Source organism: Biomphalaria glabrata, chromosome 6 (assembly GCF_947242115.1).
Source record: "Biomphalaria glabrata chromosome 6, xgBioGlab47.1, whole genome shotgun sequence".
Lineage (NCBI taxonomy): Eukaryota > Metazoa > Mollusca > Gastropoda > Planorbidae > Biomphalaria > Biomphalaria glabrata.
This window is the reverse complement of record NC_074716.1, coordinates 32056142-32070700: the sequence shown is the minus strand read 5'-3', so window position 1 is coordinate 32070700 and position 14559 is coordinate 32056142. Positions and strand designations below refer to the sequence as shown.

General features: G+C 33.4%; 1 protein-coding gene across 9 annotated transcripts in view; it reads left to right on the top strand.

Annotated features, from left to right (window-relative positions):
* The window catches only part of LOC106051307 (centrosome-associated protein 350-like), a 44127-nt gene extending 34538 nt beyond the window's left edge, over window positions 1-9589 (top strand). For 7 of the 9 annotated variants that reach the window (XM_056033006.1, XM_056033003.1, XM_056033005.1 and 4 more), the window contains 8 exons: window positions 361-411; window positions 1035-1235; window positions 4059-4190; window positions 4483-4596; window positions 5446-5632; window positions 6410-6585; window positions 6915-6960; window positions 7818-9589. In XM_056033006.1, the coding sequence (XP_055888981.1) occupies window positions 361-411; window positions 1035-1235; window positions 4059-4190; window positions 4483-4596; window positions 5446-5632; window positions 6410-6585; window positions 6915-6960; window positions 7818-7878 (968 nt within the window). In that variant the 3' untranslated portion in view covers window positions 7879-9589. The remainder of the gene's footprint in view (window positions 1-360; window positions 412-1034; window positions 1236-4058; window positions 4191-4482; window positions 4597-5445; window positions 5633-6409; window positions 6586-6914; window positions 6961-7817) is intronic. The other 2 variants (XM_056033007.1, XM_056033008.1) reach the window with 2 other exon arrangements.
* Window positions 9590-14559: the final 4970 nt, after the last annotated feature.

Below are 14559 nucleotides of genomic sequence, written 5' to 3'. Positions count from 1 at the left end.
AGAAAAATAAATGAATTCAACAGTATGTCACTCACACAATGTTTTAATACTTCATTAGAATATATAGAATCTATATCAAAGAAATATTTAAATAATCCATTGTTTATATCAATGCAGTAAATCAAATTCTAAATTAAAAATAAAAAAAATTTCATCTTTTTCGCCAGCTTGCATTAATCTTTCAAAGGCCAATGGATATTGCTTGTAGTTTAACTTGAAGCTCAATCAAAAAGCATGTAGATGTGTTAGAAAAACTTTGATTCTTAGAAAATCACTCACTACGGGCTCTTTCAATGTTTCTCTCTTTGTTCTCTTTTAAAACTTCTCTGTTATTTGCTTGTGTTTCTTTGTTCTCTCCAGACATTTTCCTCAATTTGCAGCAGTCCAGAACCAGAAAATGGTTGAATGAAGGTAGTCATTTCTACATTCCTAAATGTTTTTGTAAAGAGAGTTATACTGTGTCATTGTACCACCTGCATTGTCTTTTGTGGCATTAACATTGTATATTGTAACATCAGCATCATATGTTTTAGCACAAGTGTTCTTTACTATGACTATGCGAAGATAAGTTAGCACTTTACTTTTAAAACAATGCACTGCTTACACTTCATCAATGTGAAATAAATCTAAAACATTCTTTTTGTTGCCATTTGGTGAAATAAAGGCATATTTCTTATTCCATATGCTAGGACAAAGTATTTTAATTGCTCTATCTTTCCTAGTACAATTAAAGCATGGTATATGAAACCTAAATTATCCAGGAATAGCAAAGACTTAGTAGACTTTCTTTAATTATAATGCACTGCTACATTAACACATGGATATACCTCAGATGTCATTATCTTCTTCTTTGAACGAATATCTGTAATTTATAGGAAAGGAAGATTGTTTTTGTATCATCTTTTTAAACATTTTTAATGTAGCAAGGACCAACCTTTACTTTTATAGATCACTAATTACTAGGTTTAATGGTATAACACCCAATTAGATGTAAATAGTAATAAAAACTATTTTTATGTTGCCAACTTTCTAAGTGGACAGTGGTGGTCAGAAAGTGAAAGAGACAGCAGAGTATGACAGTGATTCAACAGAGGTACTTGTCACTGGATTAGGAAAGGTTGCAACTGTTCGTTCAAAATTTGGATATGAAATACCAGAGAAAAAGGCTGACCTGGTAGCCTCCAGTATTACACTCGTACCAAAGAAAGACCTAACCAATTCATTGTTTACAAATGGTACACACAATATGAATGCATAACTTTGCTTCTTTGCTAGCTTGAACTAAACCATTTATAACCTTTTCGGATGCTTCCTACTTAGGTTAACTTGACATATATTCTCAATATGTTCAATAGGTTGACAGTTAAAAATATTATAACAAAGTATTAAAAGTTGGCAAGCCAGGATGAAGAAAAAGTTGCAAATAGATTACTAATTTTGAGATTTAATCCTGACAGACAGACAACAGAATGTCTATTGGCAGTCACAAACAGTAGCATCAAAAATGTTTTTAAGGGTAGTATTGAAAATATTATTTTATCTTCATTTGAAAAAAAAAGTATTAAAAAACTAGAAGCACATTTTGTTGTGTTTTTCAATAATTTAAGGGAAAAAGCTTAAAAATGACAGAATTATATTAATAAAATTATAGACTTTGTACCCAGAAAAAAAATGTATCTATGTGATCTCAAAATTTTTAGCTGTTCCATTATTGAAATAATCCTTGCAAGTTATTTTTGTCTTCATTCCTATAGAAGCTAACAGTTACAGGCTGTATAGTCTGATAAGCTAAATATGTGATAGTTGTGTAGAACTGAACCAATGCCCTACTTTATGTCCTCTTTCTTTGCAAGCCTGTGTTCTTACATTCTTTCTGCTCCAGTGCCTACAAACACACACACACACACATTTTATTCAATCAATAATTTGTGACTTCCTTCATTGTGTGTCACTGTTTGACTGTGAGTCTGTTGTGTCACTGGTTGACTGTGAGTCTGTTGTGTCACTATTTGACTGTGAGTCTGTTGTGTCACTGTTTGACTGTGAATCTGTTGTGTCACTATTTGACTGTGAGTATGTTGTGTCACTGTTTGACTGTGAGTCTGTTGTGTCACTGTTTGACTGTGAGTCTGTTGTGTCACTATTTGACTGTGAGTCTGTTGTGTCACTATTTGACTGTGAGTCTGTTGTGTCACTATTTGACTGTGAGTATGTTGTGTCACTATTTGACTGTGAGTCTGTTGTGTCACTATTTGACTGTGAGTCTGTTGTGTCACTATTTGACTGTGAGTATGTTGTGTCACTATTTGACTGTGAGTATGTTGTGTCACTGTTTGACTGTGAGTCTGTTGTGTCACTGTTTGACTGTGAGTCTGTTGTGTCACTATTTGACTGTGAGTCTGTTGTGTCACTATTTGACTGTGAGTATGTTGTGTCACTATTTGACTGTGAGTCTGTTGTGTCACTATTTGACTGTGAGTCTGTTGTGTCACTATTTGACTGTGAGTCTGTTTCTTTAATTTCAATTTCATCAGTAACTCAATGCTCTTGGATGAAGCTACATGTTCATTCCCCCCCCCCCCCCCAATGTAGTTTCTGTCTTTTGACAATTGTGTATATTTCTTTCTTTTTGGGTTTAATAAGCAGTATCCATAATTCTGAGACTATACTTTCTGTTACTGTCTAGTTTACTTGCATTTTTATTTTTAGCTTTGGAACCTTTTGGCCTTCAATGTGTTACTTCAGTTTGCTTCCTAGCATATATAAATGCTGTGTAGTCATGTGTTCCTCTCAGCAATGAGAAGTAACATTGTAGCACCTTGGTTAAAAAACAAATGATAGACTGATGTTAATTGTGCTTACCTCATTGTAACTCAGCTATTTCACATGATCTACTTACTAGTTTGTATTGTTTACTTAGCTTGCTATTAACTGCTTCAACTTTTACTCATTAGTAACATTTCTTTTTGTTTGCTTTTCTTTTTATTAGACACCCATATGGAAGTGTTATACTAATATCACTAGTGAATATCTCTCTCTCTCTATATATATATATATATAATATAATATGTTAGCTGTTAAGAATATGTATGTCTCTCTCTCTCTATATATATATATATAATAATATTGTATATACTAGTAACTGTTAAGAATATGTGGATGTTTAAAACCCACTATTCTCAATCCTAACATGTTGACAAGTGGTAGAGGTAGTCTTAAAGTTTCTCATATTGGTATTAGTGAAATAAGCTTGCTTTGGAATATCTAAATACTTCAAGATCAATTTTTCTTCCAAAAGTAAATCTTTCAACATGTGCCTAGTTACACATTTAAATTTGATGTTGTGTCCATTTTCAGACAATAGTAGAGTAGCCTTAATGTTGTCAACACTTCCCATTTCAACAGTTGGGCTAACCTCACCCCTACTCTCATTACACTAAATATACTTTTGTTTTGATGTGTTGTACAAAACCATGGAAGCAAGCTGTGTAGTTGCTATACAGAAAGACATGTGCAACATGTCTGTGAATTCTTTCACACTGCAGCCTCTTTTTCTCTCCTTTTTTTAAATTTTATCTCAGATGTTTTACTGAGTTGAAGTGTGTGCCACAGTTTCCTAAAAACTGCATTTCTAAGTCTGCAGCTCAGAGTGGATGTAACATCTTGATTCATTGCATGCAATTTCATGTTGAAACCCACAAGGGAAGCTTACTGTGCTTCCTGAGACCCCTAGTTAGCTAAGTCTCTTGCAGGCAAAGTCTCTATCTGGCAAAGTCAAATCTATTTAAGTGGACATACAGCATTCTTTTTTTTTTGTCTGGGAGTCATCACAAGTTAGAGGTTGAGAAACACAGTTGTAGTTTATCTTTTGAACATAGAAAAGTCACAAATAAATGTGTATATTATTCTTAGGTCTTAGATAACATATTAATCTTAGCATACATATTTATAGTATAGATGATGCTAAATGTGTCCTAAAGGCTAAGAAAGATTTCTGTCATCATGAAATGTTCTGTTAATTAAATTCATTGTTGCATTTATTGAATTGCTTTTGTCAGAGAACAAGTATATCAGTGGTAATTTAGACTTCAACAGATCTCAAGCTGTGTCTACTCGGCATACTGATGACACAGGCAATGACAGTGACACTGCCACTGACATCTTGCTAGCACAGGATACAATAGCCAGAGGTCTGCGATTAAATTTCTTTGTACATGAATTTTAACATCTACTTATTAAATCTATTAAATTTCAATGGTATATATATATATATTTTTTTTGGGGTCAGTTGGTTTCAACAAAGCACACTGTTCTTTTTAAAGAAACTTAATGGATTTGGTGTATTAGAGTCATGATCTCTATCTACCATGTTATAGTATCTGTAACACTAAATAAATACAAAGATTTTTAAACCTCCAATAAAAAAATACTAAAAGAATTGTTATTCTTACAATGTATTTTGTTTTCCATGTCTACACACAGGTACAAGTCAAAGAAGACCATCCCTTGGTTCTGATGGCACTAGTTCCACTCTGAGTGATGCTGATGAGGACAGTTCATTGAGAAGAAGATCTAAATCTGTAGAAACCAGCAGAAGTATGTACACACTGGAATGTTAAAAAGAAATGTTTTAACAAATATTTTCTGGGCATGAACAATCAAGAGAAAAAATCAAATTCATAGTCAATAGATCTGATACCAAAAGCTACCTTGACTTCTTGCCCCTGACAGGATTGAATGTATCTGGTGATTACTTCATACTACTTCACTTACTTCTATTCACAAGTTTGAACACATCCAAGGACAAAACAATTAGACAAATAAACCTGTGAAGACTTCATTCAACTATGTTTTTTACATAATGGGATAATCTTCATTTGTCCCTAAATCCATCATTTTGTCCTAGTTTTCCATCTGCCATGCTTCTTGTTCCAAGCCACAGCTATACTTTTTGTTTGTTTACTCCTTCAACGTCATTAGTCTTTTGTACTGCCATGAAATACAATGTCAAATATTCATGTATAAAGTAATATACTCTTTCAAATAAATTAAAACCCTTATACCCCAAACAATCTGATGTATGCTCTCCCCTGAGCTTGGCATAGACACTAGATTTCCTCCCCCCAAAAAAAAATTCCCTTAATATAGGCCTACTGCACATGACATTGATATTAATTGGAAATAAATTGTTGTAAATTTTTAACCTAATTTTTATTTGAAATTGTTTATAAATTTGGTTAGTAGGGGAGTCTTAGTATGAAATGAAAGACTTACAATTTTGTGATACTCTGTAACTTATATTGATGCAAACTGAACAATCTTATTTCTTGTTATAATTGAATTGATCATTTTGTTTACACTATGGTTACTTTTTTTTTTTTTACTTACATAAACTATTGTATTGCTCATTTTTCTAAATCTGAAAAACTATATTTTACTTGGCAGGTAAAGATTCTACTTTTAATCGTCTTTTGTCGTCATTACCTCGAGGTACACCCACAGCCAGATCAGTCACTTCATTGGACAGCATGCGAGCATCTGCTGGATTTCGCAGCATCGTTCCAGCTCCTCTAGTGACACAGCACAACAAGGGAGAGCTGGCACCTAAAAATGTGACCTCATTATTGAACAGGTCTTGTAAATACAGCAACATACATCTCCTTACTGTAACAAAAACTTTTTACATGTTAGGGTCATGTAACCTGCATTGGACAAATTATAAACACTAGCCAGGACATTGGGTTATGCTATAAAAATGTTATTTGCAGCTTGAGTCTTAAAACAACCAATTAGTGAATTAAAGACTTTGTAACCAACCAGAGATAGTTTTCAATGCACCTTACTAGCCAACAAGAGTTTTTACTTGCTTATATGTTGTGTATACAGTGTTAATTTAGTGCTCTGTAAGGATTAACTGAAAAATTAGGTTGTGTTTGGTGATCTTAATGTGTTTCTAAAATTATGTCCTGCTTACTAAGGGAAATGGAATAGCTATCCAAATGTTTACTTTGCTCAGACTAGCAAATTTTTAAAATAACTATTTGTTTCTCCATCACATAGTAAGTAATATTTGAAGGTTGTCTGCATAAAAAGATTAATAACCAGTTTCTACTCTTTTTCCTTGACATCTTTAAGGCAGGTGAATCAAATATTACACACTGATTGGGTTCAAAATCATTTATAAAAAACTTGGACCTTTTATTCCATAACTTATTATCTGTCCCATACAATGACAAGAAACAAAAGAGAAGCTAAGTTGTCTATGTCTACCAATAGACTATCATCATTTTGGTTCTCTCAATGACCCAGATTCAAGCCACCATATACTTTAAAAAAAATATTATTTATTTTATTAAGTTCTGCTCAAATTTTATGTTTGAATGTTCACTGCTGTTACTTTTGTTTCCAGTTCTCTCACTCAAGGCTTAAGGCCTTTTGCCCCACGCAGCATTGCTGACATCAGAAATGAAGATGTCGTCAAATTCTCCAGAGTAGGAGGTAAACTCACTCAAGGAGTGGTGAAGTATGTTGGCCATCTACCTGGCAGGAGTGAAGCCTACTTAGGTGTTGAGCTAGATAAAGATGGTAAGTGCTACATGAACCTGTTCACCTGCCGCCAATGAATCTTACTATAAAAAGCATTTTGATACATTGATAATGATGATAATGTGACTAGAAAACAAATCTTACTGTTAAAGAGATATTTTCCATTCCTGCAAATAAGATAATAAAAAATAATAATAGCAAGAGTAAAAAAAAACTGAACTACTGTCACAATGATTTTCAACTGTACTTTGTTGTCCTACAGGGGAGATAATTAAATACAATGACTTATGTTTCTGCTTCTCTTATAATAGGCAAGATATTTAGTTGTTTTTATTTTTTAAATGTTTCTACTTTATTTTTAATTTCAGAAGGCAAACATGATGGGACATTTGAGGGAATACGTTACTTTAAATGGTAAGTTTGTTATTACAAGTTATGAATCTCAGGGAGATGTTTTTCTGTTTGAGTTTCATACGATCTAACAATTGTATTACATATTCAAAATGGTGGGTCCATATCTATTGTCATATAAATATTAATTTTAAATTCATAAAATACATCAGAGATTTACTATTCATTATATCATCACAATTATTAAATAGGGATGCTCTGTTATACAATGAATAACTTAGTGAAACAACATAATTTTTTAGAAAATGATCAATTACTTAAATTAAGCTTCTGAAGAAAAAAAAGGTCAAAAAAATATTTTAACCACTGTCACTGAATTATTTTATATGTTATGAATGTGGCTGTGGTTATCAATGTAGGCGTGGTGGTGACATTGGGTTCTTGTTACAAATCACAGAATAATAAAATGACGCTGGGTGTAGCAGACACAATAAGTTTAATATAACACCACATAGTGAATACACCATACAATTCGACCCAGGAATGGTCAGTATTAATCCAACAGTAATATACGAATATCACAACTTAGTAACTATTCTATAACCAACTACTTTAAACATCTAACTCTACTGCTTATATATATTAAGTGACTCAATACAAGTGCTTGCTACAAGATCTCTATGTGGACTGACTGCCTTTAACTCTCTGGTTCACCTAAGGTCAAAAGTGTTCACCTTAGTGCCACATGGGTTGTGAATAAGATTCACAATATAGAATTAACATACACAATACAGAATTAGGGTTTCTACTCTATGGCACCAACTTTGAGGTGGTGACAACCACTTAATAATTATTTATTTCTATTTTAGAATACAATTACCACACAATTGATGAACATGTTGATTTTTGTTGTGTTTCAGCAAACCAAATAAAGGTGTATTTGTAGCTTTCAACAAGGTTGTGATGGCATGGGCTCCCTAACTACAGCACCAGTTGTAGTCATTGTCTTTTAACTTTATTTATACAAGTAATTCAAGTCAACTGGCTTTGACATGTCATCCTTCTTATTTCTGTACATTTGCATAGAGATTCTTTGTGTAAACATTTCTTCATTGTGAACACTTTGCAATGGGGCTAAAAATAGTTATTGAACAAACATTCAACTGGATGTCTGCACAGTTTATATAGAGTCCTTTTAAGGCTCCTAGACATTGGCATTGTAAAGTAGCTTGTACTCTTGCAGTCATTTAGTCATGGAGAGAAATTTCTAAAATTTCATGTTTACTATTTTGTCCCTTTTTTTTTTTTCTTGGATATAAACTTTAACAATCATGGATTATTTAGCCCAGCTCTTGGTGGCCTGCCATGGGTAATATACTGATTATTTAGCCCAGCTCTTGGTGGCCAGTCATGGGTAATATATTGATTATTTAGTCCAGCTCTTTGTGGCCGGCCATGGGTAATATATGGATTATTAGACAGTATTATTAGTTGTGATCTACATTTTGTATCTAGATTGTTGTTTATCTATTGTCATGGCTGCCACAAATACATTCCATTGAAAACCTTTTTTTGAATTTTTTAGGTAGCAAACATTTCTTTTCTTTTGCATTGTGACATGTAATAAGTAGTCAAGATTTTCAAAAGTATTGGGAGCCAACAGAATATGTGAAGAAAATTGATCTTCCTTTATGTTTTTCATATATGATAAAAAAAAAATTGTTACAATACACAATGTGATATGACAAATTCACTTATTTTTACTAAAAAATGTTTAAATGTCTATTTTGAGTCTCACATTCCTTGTATAAGATATTTTATTTTTTGATAAATGTTATCACACTTCTGACAATTATATTTGTATATACAGTATTTCCTACATTGTTTGTATTTGAACAAAGCCGTCCAATTGAAGCCCTGACATTTTTTTATTTTAATTTGAGGAAATTTTTTTATATATAACATTTTTTAATTAATTAAAAATACTTTGATATTTATCAGACCATTTTTAATTTACTGTGATATATATAGATATATATATATATTTTTTTTTTATTTTAGCTTTAATATTTGCAATAATTAAAACAATCATTGTTCATTATTGTAAGCAAGTGTCATCTTTAAATTTGATGAGATCTATGCATAGTTCTTTTTTATTCTTTGTTTTATGTACTTAGTTGAACTGTGCATGTTTAGTCAACCCTAATTCTAATGAAGTTTTACTTCATTGAATGTGCTGTTTAATCATTTCTTTTCTTTAGCCAGATAAAAATGAACTTTGTTTGCAATTATGCCAGAAACAAAATATATTAGTGCTACTTATAGCAGTATTTTTTTTTCTTTGTATTATTATTGATCATTTTATAAAAATTAGAAACTATAGATTTTAAAAATATTTTTATATGTACTATATTCTGTGACCAAGTGATGCTATTGCAGTAAGCCAGTACATTTTCTAATTGAAATCACCCCTATGTATAGATGTTGTCTAGTAGACTTATAAAGCTCAACCCAATGGATGTTACAAAACTATTGGTATGATTGGAAGTAGAATTGTCTTTTTTTATTAACAACTTATGAGGCAGTACAAAGAATTGTTTAATAAAATGTCTATAAGTACAAGGCTAGAGCATACATTTTCTTTGGTGTATGTTTTTTTTTTTTAATTTATTAAATATTAATATAAATATCACTCTTTCTTTTCTTTTTTTTAATATTATAGGCTTATGAAATACTTACAAATATAGATTATGAAAAGATATAAAACAAAAGGTAGTATTAGAAGATAAATTATTCTTTTTCTCTCTCTCTCTCTTTTTCTCTCCTCTCTCCCTCTCTCTCTTTCTGCCCTTTTTTTGATACCAGTATGTAAAAGTGTGTTCGCTTACAAAATTCTTTTTAAAAAAATGAGTGACATAATATCGTATTTGAGTCTCTCTTCTCATCCTGAACTTTATTCTTTGGTGTGGGTGTGTTTTGAGTGTCATAAAAAAAACAACATTTGGCTCCCTAACAAAGGGAGATTAAAGAGTCCAAAATCCTTATCTAGACGGGAATTTTTTATTCAAAATTTAACTGGAGATAAATTTTAAGGCAGCATAGAGGAAGGGGGCAGAGACAGCCTTAGCAGAAGGACTCTGGTTGAGTGTCAATATCAGGCCAGGAAAATTGTATGATGAACTGATGGGGAAAAAAATCTCTTTATCAAGGGTGCTGGGGAGGTTGCCCCATATGCCATCCCCAAAGGCCACCACTCTTTCGAGATTCATTCCCCACATGTCCTCATGAGAGACCAAGACACCCTGAGCATGCTAGAGGAATAGGAAGGACTTGTTATACAAATGTAAGAATAAAAAAATAGAAGCTTTACACCAGAAAAGAGATGAAAAAAAAAAGATTTAAACTTGTCTATGTATATATTTAATGTTTCATGTTATACAGTATCAAGAAAACTGGCTTGTAAATTTTATTTCTCAGAAGCGAATTTATTTCTGGTGATTACGTCCGATGATGGGTATTTAAGCTTTGGTCTTATAACTATTACTCATTGTATCACTGCATTGGTGTTGGCCTGATAAATTGTCTATTTTTCACTAGACAAGCTTATATAGACAATAGTTTTTATATATATTTCAAACTATAGAATAGTATAGATCCTTATTTGAACAATAGTTGTCATATTATCTTGAACCTATAGCTTAATAATAGTAGCCCTATTAACATTAGGCCTACAGTTGATCGCTCGTCTCGCTAGGCCTGTGTAATCTGTGTAATGCCTCACAACCAGAGTTGTAACAATATATATATGTGTGTGTATATACTCTAATTATTTGTCTCGAATGTTCATTCCACGTAAGACGATTGTTTGTTGTTGTTTTTACAAAGCTCATTTCAACTCTGTCTGACTGTCTGGTAAAAAATTTGTACACGTTATTTCTCCCACACCCATTCTTGGATTGAGCTGAAATTTTGTACAATTATTTCTTTTACCTGACAACACAAGAGTCAATAGAAAAAAAATAACTATTGGTAATTAATTATTTTGTTTGGTATCTTGAACAAGGAAAAGAAATTGTACTTGACTGAAGTGGTGGTATAAGCTGAATTAGTCCCCTGTGTAGGTCGTCGTCTGAGGCTTAGTAAATACAACTATGAAATAGAAACAAAAAATAACTATACAATCTTCCATATTCATACGCTCTTTGTTAGCAAAGTGGTTACCGTGTTTTTTTAGAAGGCTACGAAAGCTTTAGCCCACTTGTTCGAGTTCAGGTCGTTCACTTTTTTTTTCATAAATACATTAAAAAAAAAACTATCACCCAGATACATGGGCGTAGCCAGGGGGGGGGGGGTTATACCCCACCCCCAGAAATCCCTGATCGGAATTTAGTGACTGATTTTTTGCTTTGATTCTATTTTTTTAGCTGAGATGTTAATATTAAACCATCTCTTCCCCCAACGCAACCTAGGGGGTTTTGCGTTTAAAACTCACTACCAGGGAGTTTTACAGTCAAATCCCCCACTTCTATTAAACAAAATTTTAAAAAAATCAATATAAGACTATCAGTCACCAGATTCTATGATTCTATTCATCTTGTGTAAGGAACTTCAAAAATCAATTTTCTTAGGTATCTCCTGCACAATATCCTGCAATTCTTCCTGCAATTCTTTCTGCAATTCTTCCTGCAATTCTTTCTGCAATTCTTCCTGCAACTCTTCCTGCAATTCTTTCTGCAATTCTTCCTGCAACTCTTCCAGCAATTCTTCCTGCAATTCTTCCTGCAACTCATTCTGCAAAATGTGGGGGGGGGGGGCCCGAACACCATGCCATAGAACAGCGTTTCCCAATTTTGTTACCTAATCGGAACACTTCACACTTCTGACTATATAACGGAACATTCTGCTTATTTTTTTTAGAGAAATCCACTCACGCGGTGTCCTAATTATTCCAGTAGTTCGTGGAACACCTATTGAGGCCTCGCGGAACATAAGGTTCCTCTGGACACAGTTTGGGAAACATTGCTATGGAATATAGATTATTATTTCAAAAAAAAAAATAGTTAAAGTATCTTTAGCCTCAAGAGTGCATATGTTATTTTATTGTAGGTCTAATTTTCTTCTTAAAGCACTTGCTTTTACTTTGTGGGTTAGCCTCCTCAAGAATTAGCTGCCATTACTTTATTTTTCTGATATGTTTAGGGAAACCACTCTTAAATAGCCTACATTTGTGTTGCCTGCTGTATGACGCAATGTAGGTCAGACTAAAGTAATCAGAAAACCTTTTCTTAGGCTAATTAATCTTCCTCGAAGTCTCGTATAATTAAAGTAAATGCACTTCTGCTTATTGGCTAGAGGAATAATTCAGATAGTTGTCTTGTTGGTATGTTTACTTCTGATTGTGAATGTTTTAGATCTATACATGGGCTCTTGAATAAGGAATTTCTTTAAAGAAAATATTTTTAAAAGCTGCCTAGTTTGGTTCAAAGGAGGAAAATGAACAAGAAAGGCTTGTGTCTAACAAGAGATACTAGAGAGTGCGATCGAGAGAAGTAAAAGTTTAGCTCTGCATTGAGAGAGAAATACATCCTAGTAGTAAAAGTTTAGCTCTGCATTGAGAGAGAAATACATCCTAGAAGTAAAAGTTTAGCTCTGCATTGAGAGAGAAATACATCCTAGTAGTAAAAGTTTAGCTCTGCATTGAGAGAGAAATACATCCTAGAAGTAAAAGTTTAGCTCTGCATTGAGAGAGAAATACATCCTAGTTGTAAAGATTTAGCTCTGCATTGAGAGAGAAATACATCCTAGAAGTTAAAGTTTAGCTCTGCATTGAGAGAGAAATACATCCTAGAAGTAAAAGTTTAGCTCTGCATTGAGAGAGAAATACATCCTAGTTGTAAAGATTTAGCTCTGCATTGAGAGAGAAATACATCCTAGAAGTTAAAGTTTAGCTCTGCATTGAGAGAGAAATACATCCTAGAAGTAAAAGTTTAGCTCTGCATTGAGAGAGAAATACATCCTAGAAGTAAAAGTTTAGCTCTGCATTGAGAGAGAAATACATCCTAGAAATAAAGATTTAGCTCTGCATTGAGAGAGAAATACATCCTAGAAGTAAAGATTTAGCTCTGCATTGAGAGAGAAATACATCCTAGTTGTAAAAGTTTAGCTCTGCATTGAGAGAGAAATACATCCTAGAAGTAAAAGTTTAGCTCTGCATTGAGAGAGAAATACATCCTAGTTGTAAAAGTTTAGCTCTGCATTGAGAGAGAAATACATCCTAGTTGTAAAAGTTTAGCTCTGCATTGAGAGAGAAATACATCCTAGTTGTAAAAGTTTAGCTCTGCATTGAGAGAGAAATACATCCTAGAAGTAAAAGTTAAGCTCTGCATTGAGAGAGAAATACATCCTAGAAGTAAAAGTTAAGCTCTGCATTGAGAGAGAAATACATCCTAGAAGTAAAAGTTAAGCTCTGCATTGAGAGAGAAATAGGCCTACATCCTAGTTGTAAAAGTTTAGCTCTGCATTGAGAGAGAAATACATCCTAGAAGTAAAGATTTAGCTCTGCATTGAGAGAGAAATACATCCTAGAAGTAAAAGTTAAGCTCTGCATTGAGTGAGAAATACATCCTAGAAGTAAAAGTTAAGCTCTGCATTGAGTGAGAAATACATCCTAGAAGTATAGATTTAGCTCTGCATTGAGAGAGAAATAGGCCTACATCCTAGTTGTAAAAGTTTAGCTCTGCATTGAGAGAGAAATACATCCTAGAAGTAAAAGTCTAGCTCTGCATTGAGAGAGAAATACATCCTAGATGTAAAAGTTTAGCTCTGCATTGAGAGAGAAATACATCCTAGAAGTAAAGATTTAGCTCTGCATTGAGAGAGAAATACATCCTAGTTGTAAAAGTTTAGCTCTGCATTAAGTGAGAAATACATCCTAGAAGTAAAGATTTAGCTCTGCATTGAGAGAGAAATACATCCTAGTTGTAAAACTTTAGCTCTGCATTGAGTGAGAAATACATCCTAGAAGTAAAAGTTAAGCTCTGCATTGAGTGAGAAATACATCCTAGAAGTGGAATCAAAACCAATTAGAGTCAGTGAGAAGGATATATAGAGAGAGCTTGTAGGCAAGGAAAATAATTGGACTCAAGAACAGTTTAGTTACGTCAGAGAAGAAAACTTATAGACGAAAGGTTGATAATTGATTAAGAGACTTCGATCCTCCCGCGTAGTTCGGCGCATTGGGCCACAAGGGTCTGTCACTGGCAATGTCTGAAACCTCTTCCCACCTGGTGTCCACTCCTCTGTGGTCGTCCAAGAAAGTGTGGCCCCAAATTATACGAGGAGGTCCCTGTTTGCGCTTTGATCGTATTGGCCTTCATGTCATCACAATATTTGGTATGTGTACTTCATTCGGAGAACATGTTCCGCAAACCTCCTGCGACGCTCTGCCACAACTCACTAAAAGGTCGACTAAGAGAACTGTCATTATAAATTGAGCAGATGCTAAATAGAAGGAGTGTGGCCCTAGTCCGAATGAATGTAAATGTAATATTTGCGGGTCCAGGAGTAATGTGCACATATAGTTCTAAGGTTGTAACAACAATGTGTAAGTAGTTACAGGCCGGGAATAAATCAGTAGAAGGAGACAAGAAAACAAAAGAAAAG